Source organism: Macrotis lagotis, chromosome 4 (genome assembly GCF_037893015.1).
Source record: "Macrotis lagotis isolate mMagLag1 chromosome 4, bilby.v1.9.chrom.fasta, whole genome shotgun sequence".
Lineage (NCBI taxonomy): Eukaryota > Metazoa > Chordata > Mammalia > Peramelemorphia > Peramelidae > Macrotis > Macrotis lagotis.
Genome location: NC_133661.1, coordinates 21,810,840 through 21,823,918, shown reverse-complemented (window position 1 = coordinate 21,823,918; position 13,079 = coordinate 21,810,840). Strand labels below are relative to the sequence as shown.

At 40.7% G+C, this 13,079-nt stretch overlaps 1 protein-coding gene across 16 annotated transcripts in view; it reads left to right on the top strand.

Annotated features, from left to right (window-relative positions):
• The window catches only part of RHOBTB1 (Rho related BTB domain containing 1), a 177,566-nt gene extending 165,677 nt beyond the window's left edge, over positions 1 to 11,889 (top strand). For 13 of the 16 annotated variants that reach the window (XM_074232321.1, XM_074232319.1, XM_074232315.1 and 10 more), the window contains 4 exons: positions 754 to 904; positions 5,714 to 5,802; positions 8,739 to 8,844; positions 11,598 to 11,889. In XM_074232321.1, the coding sequence (XP_074088422.1) occupies positions 754 to 904; positions 5,714 to 5,802; positions 8,739 to 8,844; positions 11,598 to 11,767 (516 nt within the window). In that variant the 3' untranslated portion in view covers positions 11,768 to 11,889. Of the gene's footprint in view, positions 1 to 753; positions 905 to 5,713; positions 5,803 to 6,313; positions 6,407 to 8,738; positions 8,845 to 11,597 lie in introns of those variants that run through there. The other 3 variants (XM_074232323.1, XM_074232328.1, XM_074232329.1) reach the window with 3 other exon arrangements.
• The last annotated feature ends 1,190 nt before the right edge of the window (positions 11,890 to 13,079 follow it).

Genomic DNA, 13,079 nt, shown 5'->3' with positions numbered 1-13,079 from the left:
GGACTCAGTGACCTCTAATAATTTTTCCAGGCTCTTCAGAAGTGGTGGTTTACTCCCAGAGTTTAGTTCTGCTCACACACACACACACAAAATCCCAGCTGAAATTTTGAAGGGGATGTTTTTGCAGTTACGTTTGATGAAATCAAATCATTTATTCTCCTCAGTGCTGGAACATTTAGAGGCTTAACAATAACTGATTGAGACTCCTAGATTTTTAGAGCTAATTTTCCTCCCATCTTGCAGATGAGAAAATTAAGGCAGGGGAGACCATTGTCAAGTGACCTGTCCAAAGTCACATAGATAGTAAATAAAAGGATGAAGATTTGAACCCAGGTTCTCAGACTCCAAATTCAGTACTTTTATAATCCTAGTTCTAAAGCCAGAAAGGACTTCAAAAAGCTGTTGAGTCCATCCCTCCCATTTTATAGATGAAGAAATCCAGGATCATGCACCAGAGATAAGATCTGAATGTAGCTCCTTTGAACCCAGAGTCCTTTTTTTTTTTTTACTGTATTCTTCCCTCTGGGAATTGCTTTCCTCTCTTGAGTCTGATCCTGCTTTGGCCCTTGTACTCATCCATTGGGACTCTGGAGTCATCGTCCATTTGTATAAAAGGCATCTTTTTAAAAATCAAACTGGTAATTATCATTGGGAACTCCAGGGTTTTGCTGGCAGGTACCTGGGTCTTGATGTGGCTTGACCTGGATCCCATCCCACAGGAGGACTCCCTCAGTCTTTGCCTTGTCTTTCCAGGTAGCCCTGCCCAGTATCAACAAGCTGTCGATGCAGGCCGTGCTGGATTACCTGTACACCAAGCAGCTGTCGTCTTGCTTGGACCTGGACACACTTGAATTAATTGCCTTGGCAAACAGATTCTGCCTGCCCCACTTGGTTGCTCTTGCAGGTGAGCTTCCTGCTTCCTCAGGGTGGTGTGGGGTGGGACATGTCACTAGCCACTAGAGTAGGGATTGAAATAATCATGGAATACACCTACCCCATGTGCCCAGAACCTTACTGGCTCAGGAATATCCTTCCCTCAGCAGACCCCAGGGGATGCCAGGATGCTTCTGGGCCTATCCTAGATGTAGCTGCAAACTCACCCTGATGGAGTCCAGCTCCCATTTGGGTTTTTAATGAAGGTTCAGCCAGGTAGATCATCAAGGCTGCTCAGAGGAATGAATTGTGCAGACTGGATCATCTAGTAAGTTGGAGATTTTGAGGGGTCTGAGTGGAACAAATGGATACAAAATAGAGGTGGGATGTGGATTCCTTATGGGATCATAAAATGTGGGTTGGGTTGTTGATAGGATTATGGCATGCAGTTTGGATTGCTTAGGGGATCATGGGATGTCAAGAGAAGCACATTTTAGCAAACCTTGATTAAATACCTTTTTATCAGGTGTTATGGCAGGTAGTAGGGCAGCTAGATGGCACTATAGTGAAACCTGGAAAAACTCAACTTCCTAAGTTCAAATCTGACCTCAGACACTGACTGGTTCTGTAACCCCGGGCAAGGTACTTTACCCTGTTTACCTCAGTTTCCTTTTCTGAAAAATGAACTGAAGAAGGAAATGGCAAAACCTCTCAAGAATCTCTGCCAAGAAAACCCCAAATGAAGGTAACAAAGTCAGACACAACTGAAAAAATGACTAAACAACAGTTATATAGAAATTAATGTCGGATAGTGAGTATACAGGCTCATCATTCAGTCAATGGGCATTTATTAATTGCCTACTTGTGCCAGTGCCAGTACCATATTGATGCTGAATATTCAAATCCAAAAAGAAACTCAATATCTGTTCTCATGAATCTTAAATGAAAACTAAACAGAGTCCCTGCCCTGGAATCTCTTTCACAGTTTTGTGTTCCCAAGCAAGTCAATATGAGATAATTTGAGGGTGAATAAGGTCTTATATCATGCAATTAAGTAAACATATTTTAGATCCCTATTGTGTGCATAGATCTAAAACAGATTCTGAAAGGAAATTCGATGACACATGCTATCTGCCCTCCTAGAATTTAGAACAAATAAAGTTATTTTCTTTAACAACCCTGGGTTTCTACTGGTATAGACAATTCTCCATGAATAAATTCCCTCCACCAGTGCAGATTGCCATCTCCTACTCTGCAACTTACAGACTAGAAAGTTGCCTTGGAAAACCAAGAAATTTAGTGACTTGATAGGGTCACACAGCCAGCATGACAGAGGCAAGCTCTGAACCCAAGCCTTCCTGCCTGTCAGTGCTCTGAACATTAAGCCACACTGCCTCTCCCAAGAAATTCTAAAATTCAATATTATGGAAGTGTATATAAGTATAAAATGAGGTGTAAGAAGGAAGGTTGTTACATCAAGGGGAGGCATCTTCACGGAGAAAATGAGCCTTGTGTGACCTCTCAGCAAAGGAAGACCAAGAACATTCCAGAAAGGGAAGAAACTGTGATCAAAGCCATGGAGGTGGTTGGAGTCCAAGGGGGAACCAGCAAGGCATAGGAACCTGGTAAGGACCTCAGAGATTGTCTAGCCAAACTCCCTCATTTTACTGATGAAGAAACTGAGACCCATGGAATTCAAGACTTTCACAAAGAGAAGTCAGAGGTGGGATCAAATGTTCTTGTTCTTGTCACTGTACTTTGGAGCTTTCAAGGGAGCTACTGGAGATAATTGTCCTGAAGTAGTATAAAAGAATCTACAAACAAGGAAGAGCCTTCTGCAGCATGGAGGATGGATGTGGTGGGGGGAGACCTGTGAAAGGGAGAAAGTTTTATCATGGCTTTGGCTCAGGGGCAGGGGGAGAGGGAATCAATAGGACCCCAATCATTGATTGGATGTAGATGGCAAGGCAGAAGGATACTATATCTAAAAATATTGCAGAGGGAAAGCCCAAAAGAACTGCACATCTCAGCCTTCCATGAAAATGACAGACCCTTGCACAAAATAGAAGCTTAATAAATTGAATTAGCTTAATTCAGTCTCAGCACTGAAAGAATTGTTAACAGAATGAACGGAATATTTGCTTAAAACAAGCTAAGTAGTCAGATCACAATGTTAGCCAAATGAAGAGGTGACTAGTAGCCTCCTGCCTCCCTCCCAGACTCACTCCCCATGCTCTGCTGTGGATTGACCTTCCTTGGATCTGTATCATCTATAGTGGGGTCAGAGATACTTTCATCTCTCAGCCATACAAGATCAGTAAATAATTGTTGAGGCTTGAGACAAGAAATCCTTATGATTTGGAAAAGAAAAGACTGTACCAGAGGGAAATTAACTCCATGGATAAGAAGTGGAAATTCAGAACCAAGAAAAGGCCATGCAAGGGTTCTCCATCGCCCCATGGGCCCTGGACCCCTTGGTGGTCCAGTGACCCCAAGGAGCCTCTTCTCAGAATTGGGTGTTGAAATGCATACAGCAAAATAACTTGGATTTCAAGGGAGACATTGAAATACAATTATCAAATTATTATTTCTAAGTTCCCCAAGTTAAGAGGGGGAAGGACATGAAGCATTCTAAACCAAAGTGGTCCAAGACCTGGGACCAAGACAGAATGTCTGTTTTTTTTTTAATACTTAGCAACAACGTCCCATTTTGGTCAGACTGTTCTTCTTGGTGATTGAAGGGCTCACTAGTCTATACTGAATTAGTGACTTTCTGTTTGGTTCATTTTCCCCAGACTTTTGGAGAGGCAGAAATGGCCCTACAACTCATGACTTTTCCCTACCCTAAAAAGCCCCTCCTTTCCTTCAAAGGCCTCCCAGTTCTTCAACTTTTTGACACCACGTCATCCTTCTGTCTTTGCTTATCTTTGCCCCTCAAATCCAGCAATTCATCATCTTTCCAAAGTCATTGCAATCACTCTTTTGGGGGGAGCCTCTCCCCACCTCTTGTTAGGTGTACTCCTGATAACCCCCAGTCTCTCTTCTCTTCACTCAGATGGAAAAAATTAGCTTTCTAAAACACAAATCAAGCTTGGGTAAAAGATAAACTCCTGAATTTGGCCTTTAAAGCTCTGGACAATCTGGCACCAGATGATTTTTCCACATCCATTAAACATTATTCCTCCTCAGCACTTTGTGCTTCTTAACTTGGCTGATTTCTTGTTCACCATATGTGACTCTCTATCTCCCACCTTCTTTTCTTTGCTTGGACTGTGACTATCTGGAATTCTCTCCCTCTATCTCTTGGGAACTCCTAGTTCCCTAGCTTGAGATACCTAACTTTTTAAGATGCCTTTCCTGATTCCCTGAGTTGATCATATCCTGCCCAATCCTGGGGAATGTATTTTTTATTAACCCCAATATATTCTTGCCTGTGGTCATATTGTAATTCCCTAGATTACATAAATTTCTTTTGTATCTTATTTTTGTGCTTGAATTCCCATCTTCTGGAAAAGAAAATGTTCTCTGAAGGGGAAGATTTGGGTGGTGTAAAAAACAAAAGAGCAGTAAAAACATACAAGTAAAATGTATTTGGATTGATCAGAGATATGTATCAGGTGCTGAACTTGGAGTCAGGAAGACCTGAATTGAAATCTGCCTCCTATGCTTACTAATTCTGTGACCTTAAGTCAGTCACTTAACACTCTCTCAACCTCGGTTTCCTTATTTGTAAAATGAGGAGTTTGGACCCAGTGACCCCTGAGTTCCTTTCAACCTTGCATACTATGCCTCATTATCTATCATGGACCTCAGAAATCTTTAAGATTCTTAAACTGAAGATATCCATCTATGTTAGCATTCAGAATTCCTCAGAAGAAGCCTCCTCCTCTAAAGTCACAATCCAGTGGGGAAGGGAAAACAACATGACCTTGTCCAGAGCCAGGAACAGAGAATTAAGCATGATGGACACCAGACTTCTGGAGAGTGTAGAAGGCACCTCCAGCTATTGACTGACACCCAGATGAGAGAACCAGCCTACTTCACGTCACTGAGCTACTCAGCAGCAGTCTGAGATCCTCAGGTGATGTGAGTCATGGGCAGCCAACTGAACCTGGAGATGGCAGAGTCAAATCTGAAGCTTCATTTTGATGCCTCCAACTGGTCCCTTTATTACCTTTATGACCCAGGGTCATAAAACAGGTCCCTTTACCACTTTAGAACTAGTTTTCTCCCCTGGAACCTTACAGGATGGATGAAAGAATCAACAAGATTCAACCCTCTTATGAAGCACTATTTGGGTGCTGATGATACAGTGACTAAAAATCACAACTAAACAGCTCCTAGCCTCAAGGAACTTAGATTCTACTGAAGAAAAAAAAAAATAATGAACACAGATGATAATAATGATGATGTTTATATAGCACCTACAATGTGGGCAGACACTCTGTTAACTATTACAATTCCACCCCAGGAGGTTAGTACTAATATGATTCCCATTTTACTTTCTGTATTTATTTTTGCCTTTTGACCTTTGTTTTAATTTCCAAATTCTCTCCCTTTTTCCACTCGTTGAGAAGACAATAAGTGTGATATCCATTGTACCTCTGAAATTTGAACCCTATTTTATAGCTGAGGAAACTGGGGCAAACAGAGGTTAAGTGACTTGCCCAGGATCACATAGTTTTTAAATGAATTTTCACTGGTTCAGCACTGTGCCTAATGTGCCACCTAGAGGCCAAACATATGATGTGCTTTGCCAACCTTGTTAGAGATGTTAGGGGTTAATTCTTCTTGTTGTAGAGCTGCGACTAACCCTCCCCTCTTCCTCTTTCTCCCTCAGAGCAGCATGCTGTGCAGGAGCTGACCAAAGCAGCCGTGAGTGGGATCGCCATTGATGGGGAAGTGCTGTCCTACTTGGAACTGGCGCAGGTTGGTCATCGTGGGCTGTTTTCCCCTTTCCCGTGTCCTCTCCCAGCAGCTGGTCATGATGTTCTTCCCACAATCCATCGCATCTGACCAGATAAATATGTCACTACTCAATCCCAGAGGATGATTCCCTGTGTCTGCAGCATAGATCTGAGCTATGTGACCCTAAGCAAGTCCTTCACCTTGTTTGCCTCAGTTTCCTTATCTTTCAAAAGAGCTAGAGAAGGCAATGGCAAATCACTCCAGTATCTTTGCCAAGAAATTTCTAAATCGGGTCACCGAGAGTCAGATGTGACTGAACACCATCACTTGAGGGGGAATTTGAACTATGATCTTTCCAACACTGATTTCTGCCACTGGCATGCCTTTCCCACCAAAGTACAGGGATCAAGCTCAGGCATTCTGGCTGGTTGTTCATTCTGAAGTTTATTTACTGACAGAAATCCCAGCTGTCTAAAATGTATGGGAAAATGTAGCTTGGAATGATGGGGTAATCTTAGGCTTTTAAAACCAGGAGAGACCTTCAAGACTCTCTCAGCCAACCTCCTCCAGTCATGGATGAAGCCAGGGAGAGAAGAAGGAAGTGATTTTTCCCTGGGTCATAAAGGTAATAAACAGCAAAATCCAATTCCAATGCCAACCATAGTTCCCTTTGTGTCCCACATGAACAATTACTCCAATTTCTTGCTGTTTCCCCCATTTGTTCTACTTTCTAGGCCATTCTAGGAAGAGAGAAAGATTCCAGATTGCACGAAGTCCTGTCCCCATGCCATCAACACCTCCCTAAATTGTTATGATTGTCAGAGAAAAAGGAAAAAAGTATGGACCCTAGAATAATTAATCCAATTTTGTCATCTTTGGCCATGAGATCTTTGTTGAGAAAAGGATATGTTCAAAAAAAAATGAAAGTCAAGCAACTGAAGAAACATAAATCCTATGTTTATAGTAGAAAAGGGGCAAATCATATCTTGAAAAAATCTCAATTTTAGAGGTAGATGGAGGAAAATATAAAACTGATTTTATGACTTTAAATGTGAATGGATTCAATTCAATTTTTAAAATGACAAATGGGATAAGAAAAACAAAAGAAAAGATTACATTTTTTTAAAATAAAACAGTGTCTTATGGGCCTTCTCCATTCACTCAGTTAACAATGGTTTAGAATGTTTTAGGTTCTGGGTCCTTAAGCAGAAATCAAATCTGCCCTCAAGGAGCTTACTTTCTCACTCTTCATCCAGCCTGGGACCCTGGGACCCTTTAAGCTTCCTTAAAGAAAAATGGGAAGCATAACATGCTGATATTGTGAGTACTCCTGTATTAGAAACAGCCAGAAGATGCAGAGCATAGCATCCCAGACTTGGAGTCAGGAATACCAAGGTGCCAGACCTGCCTTGAAACTTCTTAGGCACCTTCTCTTTACCTCAGTTTCTTTAACTGTAAAAGAGTTGGCAATATTTTTGGTTTTCATTTGATTGTCTGACTCTTCATGACCCTATTTGGTATTTTCTTAGCAAAGATACTGGAGTAGTTTGCCTTTTTACCTTTTCCTTTTCCAGATCATTTTACAGATGAAGATACTGAGGCAAACAGGATGAAGCGACTTACCCAGGGTCACACAACTAGTAAATGTCATAAGATCAGATTTGAATTCAGGAAAATGACAACACTGTTCTCCCAGTCACCCAAGTTTGTAATCTCAAAGTCAAGCTCAGCAGTGTCCCTCAAATTCACCTCTCAGTTCCAGTCTCTTACCAAGTCTTGTCATATCACTTTGCCACCATCTCTTTGTTCCAACAACTGTCATTATGGTGCAACCCTTTATCACCTCTTTTCTGGACCATTGCTTGTGGGATTCCACTCTGCCTCGGTCACCTCCCACTCTAATCACATACTTAATAATCTGTAGAATCAAAAGTAAAGTCTACAGATAGGCATTTAAAACCCTTAACAATCTGTCTCCTTCCAACTTTTCCTTTATTCTTATATTTTCTAACTCCCTTCCCTACTCTAGCCCCTGTGCTTTGCCTCCTAAAAGATGTATCGTCATTTCCTAACTCCTTGCCTGGCCCCATAATGCTCTCTCTTCACCTCTCCCTTAGTTTTCCTAGCTTCCCTTTCCTCAGGAGACCTTTCCTAGGTTCTTCCCATTCCAATTACTATCCATCATCCTGTATAGATAGATAGATAGATAGATAGATAGATAGATAGATAGATAGATAGATAGATATAGATATAGATATATACATATATATATGTCATATATAAATGTGGAAAAGGAGTAGTCTGAGGGTTTGCCTCATAAAAATATGAACTTCTTAAAAACCAGGATGTTTGTCTTGTTTGTCTTTCTTTGTATCTCTAAGGAATCTAAGCTCTAAACAAAAAAAAAAACCCATTTTACTGGACCTTCAATAAGAATCCTCAGGATGCTGGGGAATTAGGATGTGACCCCAGTGAAATTCCTGGCCTCATCAGCAAATGACTTGAAGAAACTTGAACAATGACCTCCCTTCATCTCTCTAGGCTTCAACTCTTCCTCATATTCTTCTCATCCCCAGAAAACAAATAGCTTTCATTGCTCTTAAAAGTCTGAGCCTCTGGTCTGACCTTCCTGCCACCCACTCTGGAGCTATTTCTCATACCTTCTCAACTCTGGGAAGTGCAACTTAGGCACTCTGTACATGGGACCATTCCTGTTTTCTGTCCTGAATATGCTGCCCTTGCTGCCCCTCCCCACTCAGGAACTTTATATATATATATATATTTTTTTCATTGAACACCTACTAGAATGTAAATTCTGTGAGGTCAGGATTGGTCCTTTCCCTCCTGTATCCTTAGAGTTTAACATAGTCTGTGACATGGGAATCTATGGGAGACAATGATTCACCACTCACCCCTTCTTCAGGCCCCTGAGTGAACCGTTCCTCTCTTCCCTGCAGTTTCACAATGCTCACCAGTTGGCGGCCTGGTGCCTTCATTACATCTGCACCAACTACAACAGTGTATGCGCCAAGTTTCGCAAGGAAATCAAAGCAAAATCTCCAGGTGAGAGAAACTGTTGTCCCAAGACTCCTTGGGAGTGGTCACCCATCCTCACACCACAAACAGGAAGAGAACTCCTAGATTCAAGATGTCTTTCCTTCCTTCTGGAAAGAGGACATGACATTAACCAGAAATAGTAGCATCCTGTGAGCATAAATCACAACTTTATATACATTTGAAAAATCAGTATACACCAAGGTGCAGGAGCTTTATTATTCAGTTTTCAGAACCTATGTGTGCTTATCTAAGACACAGAATAATACTGAATAGAATAAATAAATTTCCTGTGACAAGCACATGGCGGGTTTTAGAGATTCAGCAGTCTGGCAATCCACAGATAAGGAGCCCCGCTGTTCCAGAATCAGTCTAACTCTAGAATCATAGACTGGAATCACAATTCATTCCCAAATTCACAGTCAAATTCTTTCTCTTCACTTAGGCTTTAATTTTCTAGACATGTAGCCCAGAATATATGTGTGTGTGTGTGTGTGTGTGTGTCTGTATTTCTGGCCTGATAGATTGAAAATTTGACCCAAATTTGACCCTTTTATCTGCTACTTATTGTCCAATGCTTCTATAAACTCTCAAATGCTCTTTCTAGATCCATGGCCTGGCACCTTTTTTGTATTTTATTTTTCCAAATTAAATTAAAAGTTTTTAGCATTCATTTTTTTAAGATTTTTAGTTCCACATATTTCTCCTTCCTTCTCCTCTCCCTAATCTGATATGGGTCATATATATATATATATATATATATATATATATATATATATATATATATATATACACACACAATTATCTTAAACATATTTCCATAGCAAGTAATCTGATATGGATTTTATATATACAAATTATCTTAAAGATATTTCCATAGTAGTCAAAGAAGAATCAAAACAAAAAGGGAAAAAGCCATGAGAAAGAAAAAAAGCAAAAATAACATGCTTTGGTCTGAATTCAGACTCCATAGTTCTTTATCAGGCTGCGGGTGGCATTTTCTATTACTTGTCTCTTTGGAATTTTATTTGACCATTGAACTGTTGAAAAGAGCTAAGTCTATCATCATTAATCATCCTACAGTGTTGCTGTGTACATTATTGTTCTGGTTCTACTCACTTCATTCAGCATCAGTTCATGTAATTCTTTCCAGGGTTTTCTGAAATCCACTTGCTCATGATTTCTTATAGAACTATATAGTCTATATAGTCTTATTGTTCTAGAAGAAACCATAAATGGTCAGACTCTAGAGAAGGATGGAATGACTTACAGGATCTGATGCTGAGTGAAGGGAGCAGAACCAGGAAAACATTGTCCACAATAACAATAGCATTGTGAGAGGATCAATCTTAATGGAAGGCAGCTCCTCTCAGCAGTTCAAAGAGCTGGGGCAACCCTAGGAGACCTCCTTTGGACAATGCTATCTCCATCCAGAGGGAGAAAAAGACAAAAAAAAAACCTTCAGGATCTGAATGAACACGACATTCACATTTAAAAAGTCTCTCTAGTGTATTTCTTTCCTATCTCCTGGTTTTCTTTCTTTTCCCCTTAATCCTAATTTCTCATGCCAAAAATGACTAATCTGTAAATGTGTAACACTAATGAGTGTACAATATTCCCCTGACTGCTTGCCACTGATGGGAGGGAGGTGGAAGCAAATTATATGACTTACAAATATGCATATGCATATGGATGAATGTTGAAAAACTTTCATAACATGTAATTAGAAAAATATAATATTAATTAAAAAAGAACTGTATAGTATTCCAATACATTTTGTATGCCACAACTTGTTCAGCTATTCCCCAATTGACGAACATCCTCTCAGTTTCCAAGTCTTTGCGAGATCAAAAGGAGCTGCACAGCCTGGCATCTTTTCTAGCTGCACAACAGAATACTTTTTCCAGACTGACCACCCAGTCATTTTTCTTGATTTGCGGCCAGGCTCTTTTTTTCCATCCCAAGGCCTTACACCAAGATTATCTCTTGGTTCCATGCTATTTTGAGTCCTACCACCTGATGTTTTTTTCTAGACTTCATAATTCATTTCACCCCCTAGATTCATAACAAAGACAAGACTTGAACATGTGTGAATTAGTAATTTTTTCCCTAGACTTGCAGGCAGGCATTTTTCTAGGATCACAGCTTCACAGTTTTCCTAGGCTCTCTGCCTAGCACTCTTTCTGGATTAACAACTGATATTTCTGGTTTTCAGACCCAGTGCTTTTTCTAGACTCAACCTAATGCTTTTTCCTAGACTCATAACCCTGATCTAATTCCAAATCTAACCCCTTTATTGACTCTGGACCTAACACTTTTTTGAAAACTTCAGTCCAGTTCTTTTTCAGACTTTCAATGTAGAGTTGCAACCAAAGTCTCTTTCTAAATTTGACATTATTTCTAGACTATAGTCCTAGCATTTTCTCTCTCCCTGTGACCTAGCAATTTTTCTAAAATCATAACCTAAGACAACTAGGCTCCTGGCTGAATGCTACTTTTCTAGAATCACACTCCAGAACCCTTTGTTCTAGTCCTGTAATCTAACACTCTTTCTAGACCACTTTTTTTTTTCAGTTTTTATCAGTCAGCTTTCACCTTGACTGGGCTGAAATCCTCTTTCTAGACTTATCCACTCAACCCCTCATGGCTCTTTCTAGACTCATGTCGCAGTATTTTTTCTAGACTTGCTGGGTAGCCTCCTTTCTTGAGGTTCATCCAGCTCAGTCTACCCCCTTTTCATTATCTAATTCTCTTTCCACCAGATAATCAGGAATATTTTGAGAGGCACCGCTGGCCCCCTGTTTGGTACTTGAAGGAAGAAGATCATTACCAGCGTGTGAAGAAAGAGAGAGAGAAGGAAGACCTCGCATTGAATAAGCACCACTCTAGACGGAAATGGTGTTTCTGGCATTCGCCTGCCACAGTTGCCTGAGCGAGCCAGGAGAACCCCACAACAGACCCGCCCATCCCCCAAACAACAGCAACCACCACAACAATACTGTAAAATTAGTCGTCGTCTTAGAGATGAGATAAAGGTCAGGTTTCAGGCACTGATTTGACTCTCCATCTGTGCGTTTACCTTCCAGAAATATCAAAGCACAATCTCCCCAGAAATAAGCCTGGACGACCGACACTGATGCTTAAACTGCATTCCTTCGACTAATATGTATATTTTTGGTTAGGGAGCGTGATAAACTTAGTCCAATTTCTTTTTTATACAGAAAATCCAGCATTCACATTTCAAATTCCAAATTGGAAAAAAATATTTTTATATGGTCTTGTGTATTTTGTTGAGACAAAAAAAAATACTATGTATTGCTTAATTTTACAGGCCACAAATTAACCATGAGGAGCCAGCCCCATAATTAGGTTGTTACTCTTGGCCCCCAGATGGACATGAGCACTGAGGCATCTTTACATAATGAGAAGGTTCTTCCCACAGTTAGAAGGAAAGAGTCAGAATGAAATTCCCCAAACTGTGAGTTTGGGGAGTGTTGGATCTTTGTCCTTCTAAGCAACATTGCTATAATTAACAAGTCAACTCCAGGAGTGGGTATTTACAGTATTTGCTGTGTAAGTGGTAGCAATTATATGATTATGTGTGCCATGTAAAATATAGTGATATCAAATATTCTGTTGTGGAAAGTGTCTAGCTTCAAGAGGATAATTTTCATAATCATTAGAAGGAAGGGCTTATTCAATCCCAGCATTATCCAGGGCCAACTCACTGATGGACCTGAATACAAAGAGAATTATGCTGTTAGTATTAGGGGTGGGGGGGCTGTCATGGTTGTTAGGGTGGGGTGTTTCTTCGTCTTTGCAAGGTCTTTGCATGTGTACTTTCTCTGTTGATTGGAACCAGAGGTAGGGGACAGGATAGGGGCCTGACCTTTGTCTCATTCATGAAGCATGCCCACATGTCATTCCCCTGAGCTGGGCTGCTCTGCATTGTCCTTCTCTGTAGATTCCCTTGAGGAATTCTTTGTATTCTTCCCAAGGAAAATTCATTCAGCTGCATCTTAGGGTCAGAAAGCCTGGCCTACCTTCGAAAGGCTGAAGGTACCTGGGAAAAGGGGAATCTTATTGAAGACTGGGGAAGCTGAAGACTCATTGAGAACTGTATGGTTTTTGGACATAGGTCCTTCATGAGTTAGCCCTGGTTTGATGGAGCAAGTGGAGAGAAACTGGGGAGTTTTCCAATTGAGCAATCTCCCAATGACATCTCCATCATCCATCCTGAGATG